The following is a 15,532-nucleotide window of genomic DNA, read 5'->3' as shown; positions in this document are numbered from 1 at the left end:
GGGATGGCTGAGGGCTCATTCAAGCACTCAGAAAGCTCACTGCAGGGCAAGAATACCTCTTCTTTGGCTTCTCCAGGCATTTGCGGAATAGGTGGGAAGCTGAGCAAAGCCAGCCAGCAAACAGGGTGATAATGCTGCTTCTTTCCAGTTCTCTGGTCCAGACATCAGCCGTGCTGTATGGATGGGTAGGGCATTACCCACTGCAGTAGTGGTTGCTTTGAGCTGATCACCCAAGTGCATTAAGGGCTCATTAAGCACTTGCTGTAATGTGTAGGTGTGCTGTGACCCCACCTCACACTGCTATGCATGATCTTTACAAGCTCACCTCTACAGCTACTGCATTTACAGGTGACCTGCAAAGCTTGTCAGATCCAATGGGCAAACAAAATCATTTTCCACATCACTTCCCAGCAAAAGCCTCAGCCCCAGGACCATGATGCTTAAACCTGAACACCGCCTGCCTGGTTGCCACCTGCAAGGCTGTAGCCTGGCTTCAGCGTGCTCATCCTCACGTTTCTGTGGTTGCGGCAAGATGTAAACCTAATCCAGGAGATCCTTATTTCCCTGCGTGGGAAGGTCACGCTGCCATATCTTTCCCCAAAGAAAGGGAGTGGACTACAGCCTCATGCCAGGAAGGAGCAGTCCCATGCCACTCCTCATCCCTTTTCCAAACGTCTGTGCTTTGGGCTCGGGGATGCTAATGCATCACTAATTTTCATTTCCTGCCATAAAACTCACCCTCTGACTTTTGCCAGGAGGGTGGGGAAGAACATTTAAGGGAAGAGATTCATCCCATGAAAAAACACGTGAGGCTTTTCCAGCCTTCACAGCCTCATCACAGCAGCGCTCAGTGCCACTTCTTCCCACTCCATTCTGTGTTCCCTACTCATATCCTGTCCATGTATTTTTTGCCACTTACTAACAATTCATTGGAGCTCAAACTTGGCACGTGGGAGCCCTGCTGTCACCGCAGGAAAGTGAGCTGACATGGGTCTAACCAGCTCAGTGATACAGTGGTCACCATGATTCCCAGGACGTAGAATCATAGAATCATAGAATCATAGAATCATAGAATCATAGAATCACAAGGTTGGAAAGGACATACAAGATCATCTAGTCCAACCATCCTCTCATTACCCTTGGACAGGGCTTGTGTCAAAGTTTGGGCTGTTTGGAGTGTGGGGTTTTCATACTGACTGCCCCTTCCCCTTTGCCTCTATAAGGCAGAAAGAGGAGATCACTAAAATGCACTTTGGCTGTCAATGCCATTTGTTCAACCTGCCAAGGGTGGGCCTCCCCTTCAATGCAGGTAAGCCCTATAGGCTTTCACAGTGTGACAGCTGCCAGCTGGGCTTAGGGATTGGTTTCTGTCACTTGGGCTTTCCATAAAGCCAGAAGGAGCGGGTTTTTGAGGCAGGAAGAGCTGGTCGCACAGTAACCAGAACAGTTCCATGGGAGGTGGTTCCAAAATCAAAACAACAAGAAAAAACATCCATTCCCTTCGCCCTTTGTTTCGCTGAGAATAGAAGGATGTGTGCAGTTCGGTTTATCGAGGCAATTGAAATAGCAGTTTCTAATCTGACCATGCAGAAATGTTTTAACAATAAAATAAACCAACAGAAAAACCTCCTGCGATGGTAAGGAGAAAAAAATCTGTGGTCTCTGCAGCAGAGGGCTGGGCTGGGAGCATGGGAGGACAGTCTGTAAGCTGGGCTATAAGAAACCACAGCGATCACAGAGCTGGAAGCGTGTAGGAGAGCTTCCTGCAGTGCCTTGAAGAGGGTGGGAAGTGGTGGAGTCACCATCCCTGGAGGTGTTCAAGGAAGGTGGAGATGTGGCACTGAGGGATGTGGTCAATGGGCATGGTGGGGTGGGTTGGGGTTGGACTCAATGATCTTAGAGGTCTTTTCCAGGCTTCATGATTCCATGATTCTATGACTGCCCACACACCCACAGACCAACTGGGATTTCCAGTCCCAGAAGACCAAAGCTCTGCAGGTAGATGCACAGGGGATGGTTTCTGCTGTGGAACCACAGTGCTGTGGAGGAGGCTGCCCACAGAGGTACCATTGCGTAAAGCCCTGAGCAACATGCTCTGATTTCAGAGCTGGCCTTGAGGTCCCTTTGGACCTGGATTACTCTGTGATCTTCCAAGATGAAAGGCAGAATGAGCAAGAAAGCCCTTGTATGCCAGGTAGGCAATCCCGGTGTGCAGGAGTGGGTGTTAGAGGATGGCACAGCCATGTGCCAAAGCCTGCATGCATTCTCATACAGCCAAAAGAAGAAGCAGGGGAGGTGTCTGCTGTAGCCTGAGGTTTAAGGCTGAGTCCAGCATGAAAAGCACAGGAACACATTTTGAGAGAGACAGGGAACCTCTGACTAGACAGAGAAATCAAAGTCATTTAGCAAATACCAGCTTGGTCCTAATGCTAAGCTGGGAGTTTTGAGCTAATCAAGGCCGAATTTAGCTTGAGGAGTTGGGGAAGGAGATGCTGAGACAAGAGGAGCTGAATGTCAGCCACCTGTGCAGAGCTGGAATGGAGAACAGCTTTGCATGCAGCACTTTGGCAGCTATCTGCACTTGTCTGGCCAAAGACAGATCATCTTGGGGTCAGCATCACACCAAGGACTGCTGAGAGCAGTGACAGCCCAGATCCCTCCTGCTATGTGCTCCAGTGCTGTGGATGGCTCTCCTAACCTTGACCATTTGCTCGCAAGGCCTTGGCAGCAGGGAGCAGAGCAGGAATGTCTCTGGGCTCCTGCCAGCAGATGTTCTGGGGACCTGTCTGTCTAGTCTGCATGTGACTGTGACAGGTGGGCTGTGAGCACTCAGCCTCAGTCTTCGCTTCCTAGGCTGTGATTAAACTTGCATGACGTTTCCTTCCATCGAGCAGTCCCTGGGGCTGGAGCTTTCTCCCTGCTGGGGGTGGGCACCTCTCAGGTGTCAGGCTGGGAGCACAACCCGGCCATACCACATCAGCACACGGATCTGCCTCAAAGATGTCCAGAGCAGAGAACAAGAACAGGATGAGCACATGGGGACCCTCTCCTCAAAGTCTCTCAGCCTCCAGCAGTGGGATATAAGACTCTTCGCTAAACGTTTTCATCCCAATATTTGTCCTGCTGCACTTTGTCCGTCCTACTCATGTAAACTCCTGACATCCAAACCACCCATGGCACAATGCTCCATAGTCTGTACCTGCACAGTGTGCTCAGCCATCTCTTTCTGTTGGCTCTGCACTTGCCAGCTGCCAGCTTCATGGGATGCCCCCCAGCTCTGTCATCACTCGACAGCTGCTCCCTTATTCACTGTCTCCATGCCACAGGCAGCACTGCAGGTCTGGAGGACAGCAGCACCTCAGCTGTGTCTCTTTCAAGCTGAGGAGCAGGGGGAGCTTTGTGACCCAACTCACACATATGGGGGCCCTTCCTTCTTGATTGTGAAGCAGAGCAGTTACAGTAGCGTGGAGGAGGAGTGGGAAAAGGGTGCTGCCCCTTGGGAGAGGATTGCTCAGGCAGCTGTTGGCTCGACCACACCTTGGGTGTTACCTGCTCAGAGACCAGCGGTGAGCACAGCTCTGCTCCATTTGCTCTCCATTTATCCAGTTCAACCTGCTCTTGCTTAGCTCAGTGCAACAGCTCTTCTTGCTAAGCTAAAGCTTTTCTGGCTTCTTTTTTATTTTTTCAGGTTTGGCTTTGAATGCCTGGTTGGACTGAGCTCATGGGATGCTGGATCAGATCTTTCTGTGCTCTCTGCTACTGAAATACTGCAGGGCCAGCTGGAGGAAGGTGGCTTACACTATTTGGGCATCAGCCCTTTGACCTCAGCGGGGCAAACTGCTGTTCCCATATTGCAGAGGTACCATTGTCTTCCTTCAGTTTGCATTCTGGGGAGCTGGGAAAGGCAGAGTGCATCAGCAGCTCACCTCCCTGTGTGGTCATGTGGCAGCTCCCTGCAGGTCTGGGCATGGATCTACCCCACTAAAGCCATCTAGTTCCAATCAGGGGAACAACACCACCAAGAAGCCATTCTCTATGATGGAGCCTTACACCTGGCAAGCAGCATCCATGCCTTCACAGGCTGCCTGGGTGCTTGCTATTCCTCTTTCCTTTTCAAGGGAGTGTTGAAAGTCCCATATCTCAGCCCAGAAGCAATGCTGAGAGCATTAGGCACTGCCACCAAGAAGAACTGCTTGCTGTGTGAAAGTTGGTGTTAGAGGTTCTCCTGCAGGAATGGCCAGGAGTGAGTCCATAACCCCAGAGGAAAGCATGAATATCTTTCTAGGGAACAGAGAGGTTTTAATTTGTGCTCCCTTCTGCATAAAGCCTGGCTCTCCTCCTCTGACTCCTCAGATGAACGCAGCTATAATTAAGAGGCAGAGTGTCAGGAAGGAGAGCAGGCTCCAGCCTGTGATTTATTAAGGGCTGTCATGGGTGCAATTAGCTTTCTCTCTTCCCCTCTCCTCAGCGTTTCCACAAAGTGAATTTGGTGATGAAAGGAGTGTCTCAGGCTCGGCCAAATGGGCGCCTCTGTGTTTATCTTCATTGCAGACAGAGCAAGGGCAGAGTTGCTGCTTTATTTTTCCCATAGGGAAAAAATTTCATGCTAATGAAAACCTCCGGCCTGGTGGGGAGGATTTCATATCTAGAAGTCTTAGTTCTGGCCTAAGCCCGTTACATGTGAGCAGACTGGGGGAGGCTGGTGTTGGCTCAGCCCTGTGTGCCTGCTGGCTTGAACCTAATCACTGCCCTGCCAGCTGCAGCTCTCCGAATTCCCTGGCAGTGGCTGACAGTGCTGCTGGCTGCTTGAACTTTGGTTTACTGCTATTCTGATGGCCTGCAGTTTACCTTTGTAGGATATAAATCTGTACAGGCTGAGACTGATAAAACAGCAGGGAGAAAAAAAAAAAAAAGAAAGGAAGCAGGAAGAACAAAATTGAAACCAATTCCAATTACGGGAAGGCTTAGGGGGGCAGCGGCTCAACTGCAAACCGAAACAAAGAAAGGATTTGCTGGCTGTTCCCAAGGCGGTGCTGAAGACCCCACCAAAAGCAGAGTGCAGTGGCCACTGAGGGAGCTGCCTTCACCTACATCAAAGCTGGGCTTCCTCGGTGGCACCACTGCAATGAAACCCTTGGGAGCATTCAGTGCACAGAACAAGGGCTGGGCTCTCTTGGGAAACTGCAGGCAGATGGGAAATGTCTCCAAACTGGTCCAGCTCTCAGCGACGAGCCCTTCCCTCCCTTCCTAATTGCCATTCCTCCTGATGGAGCTGAGCTGCTACCAGGAAATAAAACCGCCAGGGCTTTTTTGCTTAACCCCCTTGGCATGGCGGATTTGCAGGTGGTGCTTTTCCAGCCCAGGAGAAAGGAAGCAAACACAGCAGATGCCTCATTTGTGTGCACAAGACCGGCTCTCTCCAGCATCTTCTCCTGCTTGGATCACCTCTCTGTTGTGCACTGTGCTTTACACAGAGTGGGAAGCTGGCTCTGTCACTCCAGGAAGTCAGCAGACTTGCCTTGGCACTCCTGCTGGGAAGGCTGGTGAGGCTTGAGTATTTTTAGAGAGTGATTAATTTTATTGGCAACGATGACATCAAACTCATGGGCCAAAGGGCGTGCGCTGACACCTGCCCCAGAGGTGGGAGCAGTCCTGCTGATGGCTGTTATGTGAAACAGACATGGGGCTGGACTTCAGTCCCACACAAAAAGAAAACGGCTGAGTTGCCATTAACCCCACAAACCAGCCCTGACTGAGCACACAGAGGGGCACCACGGTATGGAGAAAAGAGAGAAGCTGCGGGTGCCCCATGCATGGAGGTACTCAAATCCAGGCTGGATGGGACCCGAGCAGCCTGATGGGGTGGGAGCAACCAGCCCTCAGCAGGGCCTTGGAACTACATGGACTTTAAGGTCGCTTCCAACCATGTCATTCTATGGCTCTATGATTCTATGATCCAGCCCTTAGGGTGTAACACCCCACGGCTCCCCCCGTGTGCTCAGCCTTGCTCCTGGACTTATTTCATATGGATGTTTCTCAAGCCCACACAAGCCAACTCATACATTTCCCGTTTTGCTCCTTTCTTTTTCTGTAAGAACTGAAACCTCCTCAGTCCTTCAGCCCAGACTGATCTCTTCTGGATCTCTGTCCCTATGAACTTACATGCTCATCCTGCACTATCCCAAGCAGCAATTTAAACCTTGCTTTCCTCCAGGGCAAAGCAAGGACCTTTGCCACTTTACAGACACGTTCCCATAGTGGATGCCAACCCTCTCTCCCCAGCTGTATTTTAAAGGGATTCAATACTGTCTGCACTGTATGTGTGCTAAGGGCTGATTTTTCTCCCCGTCAACTGAGAAATCGATCGCTGGATAGAACAGAGCTGGGAATGCACAGCTGTGAGTGGCACTCGCAAGTACATGTGTGGGTCTCCCCATTAGGCATCAGATAGGGTCTGATCATCAGCTGCCATTCCTTCAACTCAGAGAAGCCCTTTTTTAGGGATGGACCCCACAGAAGCAGCTCAGAGGGCTATTGGAGAAACAGCTGCCAACAGACCTGTGCTTCATGCAGCATTTCAGAGCAGCCTAGCAATGCAAGCGTTACTCCTCATTGCCCTAATAACAGCAGGGCAATCACCATGTTTTACTACTGTGTTGTCTCACAGTTATTCTCTGTGTTCAGAAATAACAACATTGGTCACATCATTACCCCCAAGCCTTGTCCTCAGTGAAGTTTGCACTGCTGTTTTCCAAGCAAATAAGTGAAAGGGGAAGGAGGGTTGCACTCGAACTTGGTGATAGAAGAGAAAGCTGTCGTACACAGGGACGGCTCAGCACCAAGGCAGTGAATTTACCAAGGTCACCGAAAGCAGCAGCCACAGAGGAGCCTGGTGCCAAGCAGCACAAATTCCTGAGCTTTGCAAGCAAGCAGCTGCTTGATCCTACGCTCTCCGTACTTTGTTAGGAACAAGAAAAAAGACCCTGTTCTGTGCAGGACGGACATTTTGCTGCCAAGAAAGTGCCACCTACTGGAGCTGGCCCGGCAGGAACGTACAAGAACGGCAAACAAACCCAGAAGTAACGCTGGAAAAATTACTTTTTCCCCACCCTTAAAAAACCCAAAGAGATATAAATCTTCACGCTTACAGTACTCCCAGCAACAGCCCCCTCTGATCACAGCCCTCCGTGACTCAATCCCCCGTGGAGGACCAGGGTTGGGGGGTGAGGGGATATGTGGTTTTCGGGTTCAAAAGGAGAGACTCACCGATGCCGAGCAGCCCCTCGTATCCCCAGTGGTCCCCTTGGCTCCTCTCGCTCCTGTCCCAGATAGCCGTGCCCTCCTAGCGCAATCCTGCTGCCATTCTCCGGCAGCCCAGCTCCTCTGCTTCACTGGTGCCCAGGGATGGAGGAGAGAGACCACCTGGAGCCCCAACCTGGGGACCCGCTGCCTCCACCTCCGTGCTGCCCTTTCGTCCCCGTGCCACTCGCCCCAGTAGTCTGCGAGCAGGTGACAGAGGTTTCTTGGCAGAAGAGAGGAGGGGAGGGATGTGGAGGCAGCGAGAGGTGGAGCTGGGACCCGGAGCAACAGGTTACTGAATAACTAGGAGCCGGTGGCCCCAGGGAGCTGGGCAGTGGGCCTTCGCTGAGTGAAAACCGAGGGGGGGAACGTGTTAAACATCAGGTTTTTCTCGCCTGAGAACATTTCGTACCCCACGGGGAGGTAGAGGAAGGCGGGGGTGATGAAGGAGAGCGTTGAGCTGGGTTTTCCATCCCGGTGAGGGAGGGGACACGGTGCCCGGTGGGGGAACAAGGCAGCTTTTGTGCAGCAGTGCTGCTGCGGGTTGTTTTCCGCCAGCTTCACTCCTGCCTGCTCTCACCGCCCTCGAGTCTGCTGAAAGATCTGGGACAGATGCCCCGACGTGGACAGAGGGCAATACGTCTCCCTCAAGGGCTCCAGAGCAGAGCAGGATGAGGAGAGGAGCCCTGCTGGGGTACTCTGCTGGGGAGGGTGCTGTGATCCCTAAACCTCCCTTTGGGAGAACGGAGGCGAAGCAATTGCCGTAGCTCAGGAGGGGAATGAAGGATTTGCTGGCATCAGGCAAGGTTTGGAGGCAGCATGGTATCAGCTGAGCACCACTGTGCCCATCCATCCCTTGTGTTGCCACCTCACTGCAAGGATGTCAGAACTGTGCTTTAGGGTCTGATGGTGCGGTTTGGAGCTCAGAGGTCTCCTGTGTGGGCAGACGGCTGCTTGCAAAGGGTGCTTCATTTCATCTGACTTAGTTTTTAAGCATTTATGAAATGGATGGGATTAGCTCATCGAGCTGATGGCCATGCTGGAAAATGTCACAGCACCGAGGAGAGAAAGGGCTGCCAGTTCCTGCAGCAGTGCAAACCAAAAGGCCTGGTGCACTGCTATAGCTGTGGGACTGCTGGGTTGGGCTTGCTCTGCCAGGGTGCAAACAGCTCGTTGGAGGGATTTACTTGCAGAAGCTGTTTCATGCTAAGGCACCTCATTACCTGGCAGTTTCGGCTCCACGGTCATTACAAAGATAGGCAAAGTGCTGTGCCCTGTAGGAGATCTCTAACTGCTGAGCAGAGGAGGAAACTTTTCTTCTGGGAAGGGAAGAAAACCGCAGAGCTTTTTACATCTTCCCTGCAACACCTGGTGCTGGTTAGAGCAATCACCAGGTGGGGAATTACCCTGCTGCACTGCTGGCTGCACTCTGGACTCCTTTGCTCAGATTCCACAGAGCTTTGGACCAGTACAGCCCTATCGCTCGCAGTATCTGAGTGTAACATCCCAGGAGGCCAGCATGCTCCTTGGGATCAGCCTTTTAAATCAGGCTGGCGGCAGACATCCCTATGATGGCTTGAGAACAAAGACTTCTTCCTCGCAGAGCAAACAACACCCAAACTGAGCTCCTCAAAACGTGGCTTCCTCGCAATTTTTTATGCCGTTTCCATCCAACTTGCTCATCCTGTTTCAGAAGGGCTGGGCCTCATAATTAAAAGCTCCACCAATCTTACGTCTGGCAAATGTCATCAATGACCTTATTATGACTTTTCTCCCTCTACTCCTGCTAAGCTTTTATATTTTGTCTGCAGTGAGCACCATGGCACATACAGAAGGCAAAGCACAAAGGCTGCAACTTGAAGTTGACACATGTGACTCCACCACTTCCATTCAGGTAAAAACAATATTCCATTTAGCACTTGCCTTTAAAACCTGCCAGTCTTTCTGTGTCCAGCTCTCTGCACAGGGCAGGCGTAAACAGATACCAGGAAAAATTTGTCCTCTTATTTGTATGCATCCAGAAATGGCTTCTGCTTGGAATGCATTCATCATTAGTAGGTAGATTCAGGTAGGTATGCTTGTCAGTCTTTGTAACAAATATGTGATGAGTGCATTCCATTATGCCAAGCAAATTCAGAGGAATGAACAGGTGGGTATTTGATTTGCGCACAAGCCCAGAAACATTTGGCCATTCAATTTCCTGGCTGCTTAGCACCCAGTTCTGCTGCTTTGCTGCTTTCCTGGGTGCAGCCTTGCTACTGCTGATCAACAGAGGCTTGTTTGTGCCACTGGCTTGAATTTGATGAGGATCTGGCCCGAGGAGATCTGTGACACTGTGTGTGTTTTGGTTTTGACTGCTGGACAGCATGATGAAGCCAGAAGCTGGCACTACCTGGCTTGCAAGGATCTCCCGCAGCAATGTTGAAGGATAAGACTGGCTGCTTCTACAGGAACTCTGGCATCTTTTGTTCCCTTCTTCCATGACTGCAAAGGAAAAACCAATGTAGCTAAGGTGGTACTGGGCCTATAACACCGTCTTTTCCTGCTCCTGGCTAGTGTCAATGAGCACAAACCTCCAACACTCTTCCCCAGTGCAGAAAGAGCTACAAAGAGCAGCAGGAACAGAAGGTTTTTGCACACATCCAGTCTTGCCCAAGCCTCTTTTGTGTAGGTAACCGTGCCCTAGGATTTGAACAAAACACTGTACTTCAAACACTTCTTAGATCTAATACATTCTTTATTTGAAATAAATATAAGAAATTCTGAATATAAAACCTGCCTGTACAAACAAACAAACAAACAAAAAACCCATAAGCTCCCATGCTTTACATTATTATATATTTTTGATAGAGTAAAAAAAAACCAGGAAATTACACAGCTGATTTAATAAAAGAGGTTGGAATGTAGTCACTTTTGCAGAATTGTGGCACTTAAGACATTAAAGACTAAATATAAATATGTCTGACAGCTTCTTTTGGACTTTAAAACAGGACAGAAGGGTGAATGGTGAATGTTCATGCTGATCTTTGGGCTGCTGTGTTTAAACAACCAGACCCTTACACCACTGTGTTTGGTCTCCATGTCAGTAAGAGGCAGCCACCCAAATCTTGTGGCTCAGCTCTCCGAGGTGCAAAACTCAGTTCAACCCAATCCCACTGGGACCAATCAGGCAGTGCCCTACTAAATGCAGGGAAATTATCACTGGGGTCTGAAAACAAATAAGAGCAGATGTGTGATAAAGCAAAACTATGCCTTGAAACACGTAAGTGTATGCAGGAAACGAGTCCATGTGATGCTGGCCTCATTCAGTTCCTTGTCACTTTGCTTGTGTGGTGTTGCTCTCTGCCATGAAAACTCATGCAATTTCAACGGCATGCAGCATTGGCTGCTATTCTGTATTGGGAATTAATACTTAATATCGATCCCTGGTGAACACTAACTGATGAGCTGTGTAACACAGCTGGTAGAAAGGCTATCTTACCTCCTGCTCGGGGGGATCTCTGCCAGAATAGGTCATTAAAACAGGAGGAAGCATTACAAAATTTTGATATGCAGAATAATTAAATCTTTGAAATATAAAAACTCTCTTTAAAAGAAGAAACGTGTTGAAAATGTGCTGTGTCACAGTTAGGACTCAGCCAACAAAAGCAGCAATGGCCAAGACCTGGAGTACTGACTCGAGCCCGTATGTAAAGAGAAGAACAGCATTTAGAATGACATCTGCTTTGAGCACATAAGTTTGCCATATCAGGAAATATACAGATAGAATCATGCTTCCAACTGTTATCACAAGGCTGAGCCCTAATGGAGCCTCTTCTTCTGTCAGGTTACCCTTTGAACCTTGGAGGAAAACAAAAAGCTGATATGAATCTTTGATTTACTGAGACAACACTCAAAAAAAGCTCTATTTGTAACAGTTCAGGGTACGTAGAAATACTGTCCTGAATCAAGGCACAGTCAGTAAATTTAAGAATAAACCCAAAGATTAATGGACAACCCATTTCTTGCTGACTGAGGTTAATCTGAATGCAGAGAAACCAGCTAACACTCCAAGTCAAAAAACCTACCTTTTCTTACTACAGTCCTGAAGCCGCAACCATTCTGATCGCTCAGTCTGACCCTCTCCTTGGCTAAGCATCAGACTTTCCCCCAGCCCCCCTCAGCCCCACATCCAATGGGCAATGTGGCAGCATTTAAGGACATCTAATGCTGATTTTAAAATCTTATAAAATTGAGAGTCTTCTATATACCCAAGTAATCTATTCCTACTTCAAGTTCCTAACGTTGTGAAGAAGCTGCACTTATTCCTTCCTTACATCTTATTTCTGAGCTTGCCTTGGTAGATTTTGCTGTTTAATTACATGAGACTTCAAACTTGCTTTTTACTCATCCATCAGGCTCCAAGCAAATAAATGCAGAAAGCTTTAAGGCAGCAGGCTATGCATTCAGCCCTACAGCAACACAGCTGTGTTCAACAGACCCGCCTTGTGTAAATATCTTAGGAATATTTAGCACAAATTTTAATAGTAATTTTAAACCTTGCTTAAAAGAAAGGACTTTATGAAATTTCAGCTAGCTCTGGATAGAGATAAGTAAGATTCCAAACAGACCCTCTCCATTGTTCTGGCATACTGAAATGAAGATGATAGAAGTGACGTGCCTTTAGAAGAAGTGAAGGGCAAAGCCGTAGTCACGGTGGCAGTCATGGGCTTCTTAGGGCCATCCTTAGTACTACCTGTTCCACAAGGCTCCAGCCATCTGGTTACCATTGTACATTTCTGGAGCAGCTGAAAGGAGCTGTATCGCCTCACTATACAGAAATCTCTGTGTTTCAACATGTTCATTCTCATGAGCCACACTGATGGTAAACAGTGTAGCAGCATTCCAGCTGTCCCATTACACTGCTGCCTGACAGCCCAGCTATTGTCTTCTTATGGCATTATAGATCGTGCTTCATATGACAGCAAATTCTACACAACCCTCTAGCCAAATATATCAACCAGATAAAGTTTAATAACATAAATGAATGAGCCTCCAAAAATCTGCTTGTCTGCTAAACCAACACGTTCTGACACCCAACTCTATTTCAGAATGACGAATGCTTAAAGATTCTATTCCCCCTGAAATGGCACAGTGATAACATGACATACCCAAGTTCAGCCGCAGCGCTTCAAGAACGGCCATGATGAAGAGCAATGCAAGATCGGGAGCCAAAAAACCATCTGGATAACTGAAAATTTGACCTGTAGAATAGCACAGCATAAATAAGCCAGAAGAACACAGTGGGGATACCAGCAAGACACAAGCACCTCATAATCAAGCAGTTTACTTCTGGTTGCAACTTACTTTTATAAATAATCATTGCAAGCGTCACCACGAAGTAAAAGATGTAATAAAACCCATTTATATAAAATAAAATCTGTAAAGGAACAGATGAGAGCTGATAACTGTTGTTAAGGAGTTAGGTGGGATCCATCTCATAAAATAACCAGTTTCTAGTAACCTCAGAATATTCTCTGTGCCTCCTTATACTAAATGATTCAACCATCCCTGGCCTATGGAGTAGGTAACTGGAGACTGCAAACACCAGGAGTGAGGACAGCAGCTTGCTGTTTCACGTTTGGTTTTTATTCCTTTTCAGTTTTATTTTAATTTTGGTTATAGTGGGATATTCATTAGCCTAAGGAAACGAGGGCACGGTGTGCATGCGTGCATTTCCCCTGACAACTTCTGTACCGGTTGGCTGGCATGCTCCGATATATCTAATTCCTCCACATTTTTGAAAACACGTGGCTCTGTGAAGCAGACAAGCCCTATTATTGCCTGCATGATGGGAAGTCTGAGAGCTGAGCTCAGCCTTTGTCATGTGTCTGAGAAAGGCCACAAGCTCAACTTTGAGATGTAAATTTGTAAGATACATTTCCTTAATTCACTGCTCACAAAACAAAGTGTTGCATGAGGCGATATTTAGTTCCAGTTATTTCTGTCAACCTGGCTCTGCTGACAAGGTATTTGAAATCTCCACAATCCTTAACACATCCTCAAAATGCCTCTGAAGGGCAGGGAACATGGCAAATATCGATGTACAAATATGGAGAACTTACAGGCTCAGAATATTCTCACCTGCCGCCATCCTAAGATAAAAAACATGGCAAAGTCATGCTTCTGCTCTGAATTCATCACCTGGGCTCCCCCTGGAGTCAGCCCAGAAGAACACCTTCATAACCAAGCAGTTAAATTGCCAGCCCATCTCTCTCTTTGGCCACGAAAGCCATTTAAATGCCTAAGTTTATATGAGATATCCAACAGATGCCTTCAGGAGGTCACCCTCCCCAATGGGCAAGTACAATTCCTACATAGAAGATACATGCACACTGAAGGCATCACTCCTGAGGCACAGCAGCATGTTATGAATGTAATACAGAAAGCATGAAGGGCATCCTGGGGTTCGCTGCTATATGGGAAAGCTGCAGCATGGCTCAAAGAATCCAAAAAGTTTTGGCCATTCCTATGTATTTTTTAAAATAAAATTATACCAGTTGTTTTTCTTAATCTTCAATTAGACAAAGGAATTTATACAAGGAACTTATCAGTACAGAGTTCATTACTTCGAGCTGCCTCGAGGCATTCTTTATCCTCTCCTCTCTCCTTCTTAGATACTGTCTCTCTAAGTAGGGACTTCATCTCAGGCATCTTTTACAGGAACAACCCATCTGGTTTTTGAAGGGAGCACCCACCCACGCACAGTGAACGCCTTCCAGTTCCCAGAGAATCTCACTGTATTCAAACAGAACCAGGTTTTTGTGTTTTTCCAGTTGAAGGGAGGTGGAACAAAAAATTACTAAATGGGTTCTAAGTATGGAAATCTCTGAAGACAAGGGTGTTTCTTTTAGGAGGCTACTCAGATCATGGGAAAAGATAGAGTGAGAAGAGGAAGCTGCTTTTACTGCCTCTTGTTGGCTGTGCAGCATCAGTTGCCTGTAGTGTGCAGCGTGAACCTTATGTCTGCATGTCCACAAAGCCAATCTGTAGTCTTGCTTCCTAAGGAAATGAGTTAGACAACCAGAAGGTGATGGCCAGCCCTCTGTCAGGCCTGCAGGCTGGGTAAGAGCTTGTGCTTCATGTGGGTGGTGGTGATGGGAGCATCACAGGGTAACAAACACTACAGCAGCACCGTGCAGATTTCAAGAGAAGAGGTGAATCTCTTGCAGCTGGTCTGCCTGAGGATTCCTGCACACGAAGGATGGAAGGCACAAAAAGGATACAATTGATGAAGTTCTTCCTTTCCGTTGAAAAGAGAAAAGAGAGCATAAGATGAGCCTAAATATTTACCAAAAGCACTGCAGCAACATTCTGCCCAGATTTCCTTACCATACGACAGCAACAGCTCACGAAAACACCTGCTAAGTAGCCCTTAACAGCCGCAGCCCCTTCCAGAGGGCGGAAAGCTGCAGGCCCTACGTGGCTGTACCACCGCACTGCCACCAGCATCCCAAGGCCCACTTCCCCTCACAGTCGGGCCCGGTGAATCCCCCGCCAGCCCTAATTAAGGTATTTAGGAACGCAGTGCAAACAGGCACGCCGTGTTACGCTGTGAAATGCCGCTGGTTCCGCGTAGGCGCAACGCTGCACGGCGCTCACCTCTCCGCACAGCCGCCACTACCGGCCCCCTCCCCCGCCACCCGCCAGTCCTCCAGCATCCCGGCAGCCCTCGCGTCGCGGCCGTTCGTGCCGCCCCGCCCCTCTCTCTTCGGCTGCGATCGGAGCGCTCGGCCCGGTTCGGTCGCTTTCGGGCGGCTTCGGGCAGTGCCCGTTCGGGAGCCGCCGTTCGGGACGGCGAAGGGGAATTCGGGCGCGCTCGGAAAAGGTTCGGCACATCTCGGCTTTCCTCGCGACCGCCTCACCCGCCTTCGGGCGGGATCGGAAAAGACTCGAGCGGACTCGGGATTCTTCGACCCCGCGGGCCGGACCGCTCGGGGACTCGGCCCTGTTCGGGCGGGCTCGGGAGCTGTCAGGTATCGCTTCGGGCCGCGCCGCCGCGGCCTCGGCCGCGTCCTGCGCTGCGATTGGCCGCCGGCAGGAAGCGCGGGCCCGGCGCCTCGGGACCCGCCGAGCCCCTTCGGTCGAGGCCTGAAAGGACTCGGGACACTTCGGGCCGCATCGGAAACGCTCGGTTCGACCCGGGGAGCGCACTCGGAAACGCTCGGCACCGCTCGGCGGGGGGGCGCGCGCG

At 49.3% G+C, this 15,532-nt stretch overlaps 2 protein-coding genes across 7 annotated transcripts in view; both read right to left on the bottom strand.

The window, feature by feature from the left end:
* The window catches only part of EPS8L2 (EPS8 like 2), a 39,923-nt gene extending 32,426 nt beyond the window's left edge, over positions 1–7,497 (bottom strand). Inside the window, exon 1 of the mRNA XM_010710829.3 lies at positions 7,267–7,497. The gene's annotated coding sequence lies outside the window, so the exon portion shown is untranslated. The remainder of the gene's footprint in view (positions 1–7,266) is intronic.
* A 2,521-nt stretch (positions 7,498–10,018) lies between these two features.
* On the bottom strand, positions 10,019–15,017 carry TMEM80 (transmembrane protein 80). 6 transcript variants are annotated; one of them, XR_004159800.1, is made up of 5 exons: positions 14,941–15,017; positions 14,565–14,581; positions 12,646–12,739; positions 12,450–12,542; positions 10,019–11,139 (listed from the first exon to the last, which is right to left on the bottom strand). XR_004159800.1 is itself a non-coding variant. In XM_031553416.1 (4 exons), the coding sequence occupies exons 1-4, from the start codon at positions 14,788–14,790 to the stop codon at positions 10,934–10,936; spliced, it is 531 nt and encodes a 176-aa protein (XP_031409276.1). In that variant the 5' UTR covers positions 14,791–14,817; the 3' UTR covers positions 10,019–10,933. The 6 variants fall into 6 exon arrangements, 1 of the variants encoding a protein (XP_031409276.1); XR_004159802.1 differs by lacking the exon at positions 14,565–14,581 and having other exon boundaries at positions 12,646–14,529; positions 14,941–14,984; XR_004159803.1 differs by lacking the exon at positions 14,565–14,581 and having other exon boundaries at positions 12,646–12,718; positions 14,941–14,959.
* Positions 15,018–15,532: the final 515 nt, after the last annotated feature.

This window comes from Meleagris gallopavo, chromosome 5 (assembly GCF_000146605.3).
Source record: "Meleagris gallopavo isolate NT-WF06-2002-E0010 breed Aviagen turkey brand Nicholas breeding stock chromosome 5, Turkey_5.1, whole genome shotgun sequence".
In the NCBI taxonomy this organism is placed as follows: Eukaryota; Metazoa; Chordata; class Aves; order Galliformes; family Phasianidae; genus Meleagris; species Meleagris gallopavo.
This window is presented reverse-complemented; position numbering and strand designations above follow the sequence as displayed.

What these genes read in the sequence shown, in the direction of transcription:
- TMEM80 (XM_031553416.1), bottom strand. Translation starts at nt 14,790, where the DNA reads ATGCTGGTGGCAGTGCGGTGGTACAGCCACGTAGGGCCTGCAGCTTTC. An exon ending in TGCAATGATTATTTATAAAA is followed by an intron (nt 12,543 to 12,645) that starts GTAAGTTGCAAC and finishes GCTATTCTACAG; the next exon opens with GTCAAATTTTCAGTTATCCA. An exon ending in AGCGCTGCGGCTGAACTTGG is followed by an intron (nt 11,140 to 12,449) that starts GTATGTCATGTT and finishes TTTTCCTCCAAG; the next exon opens with GTTCAAAGGGTAACCTGACA.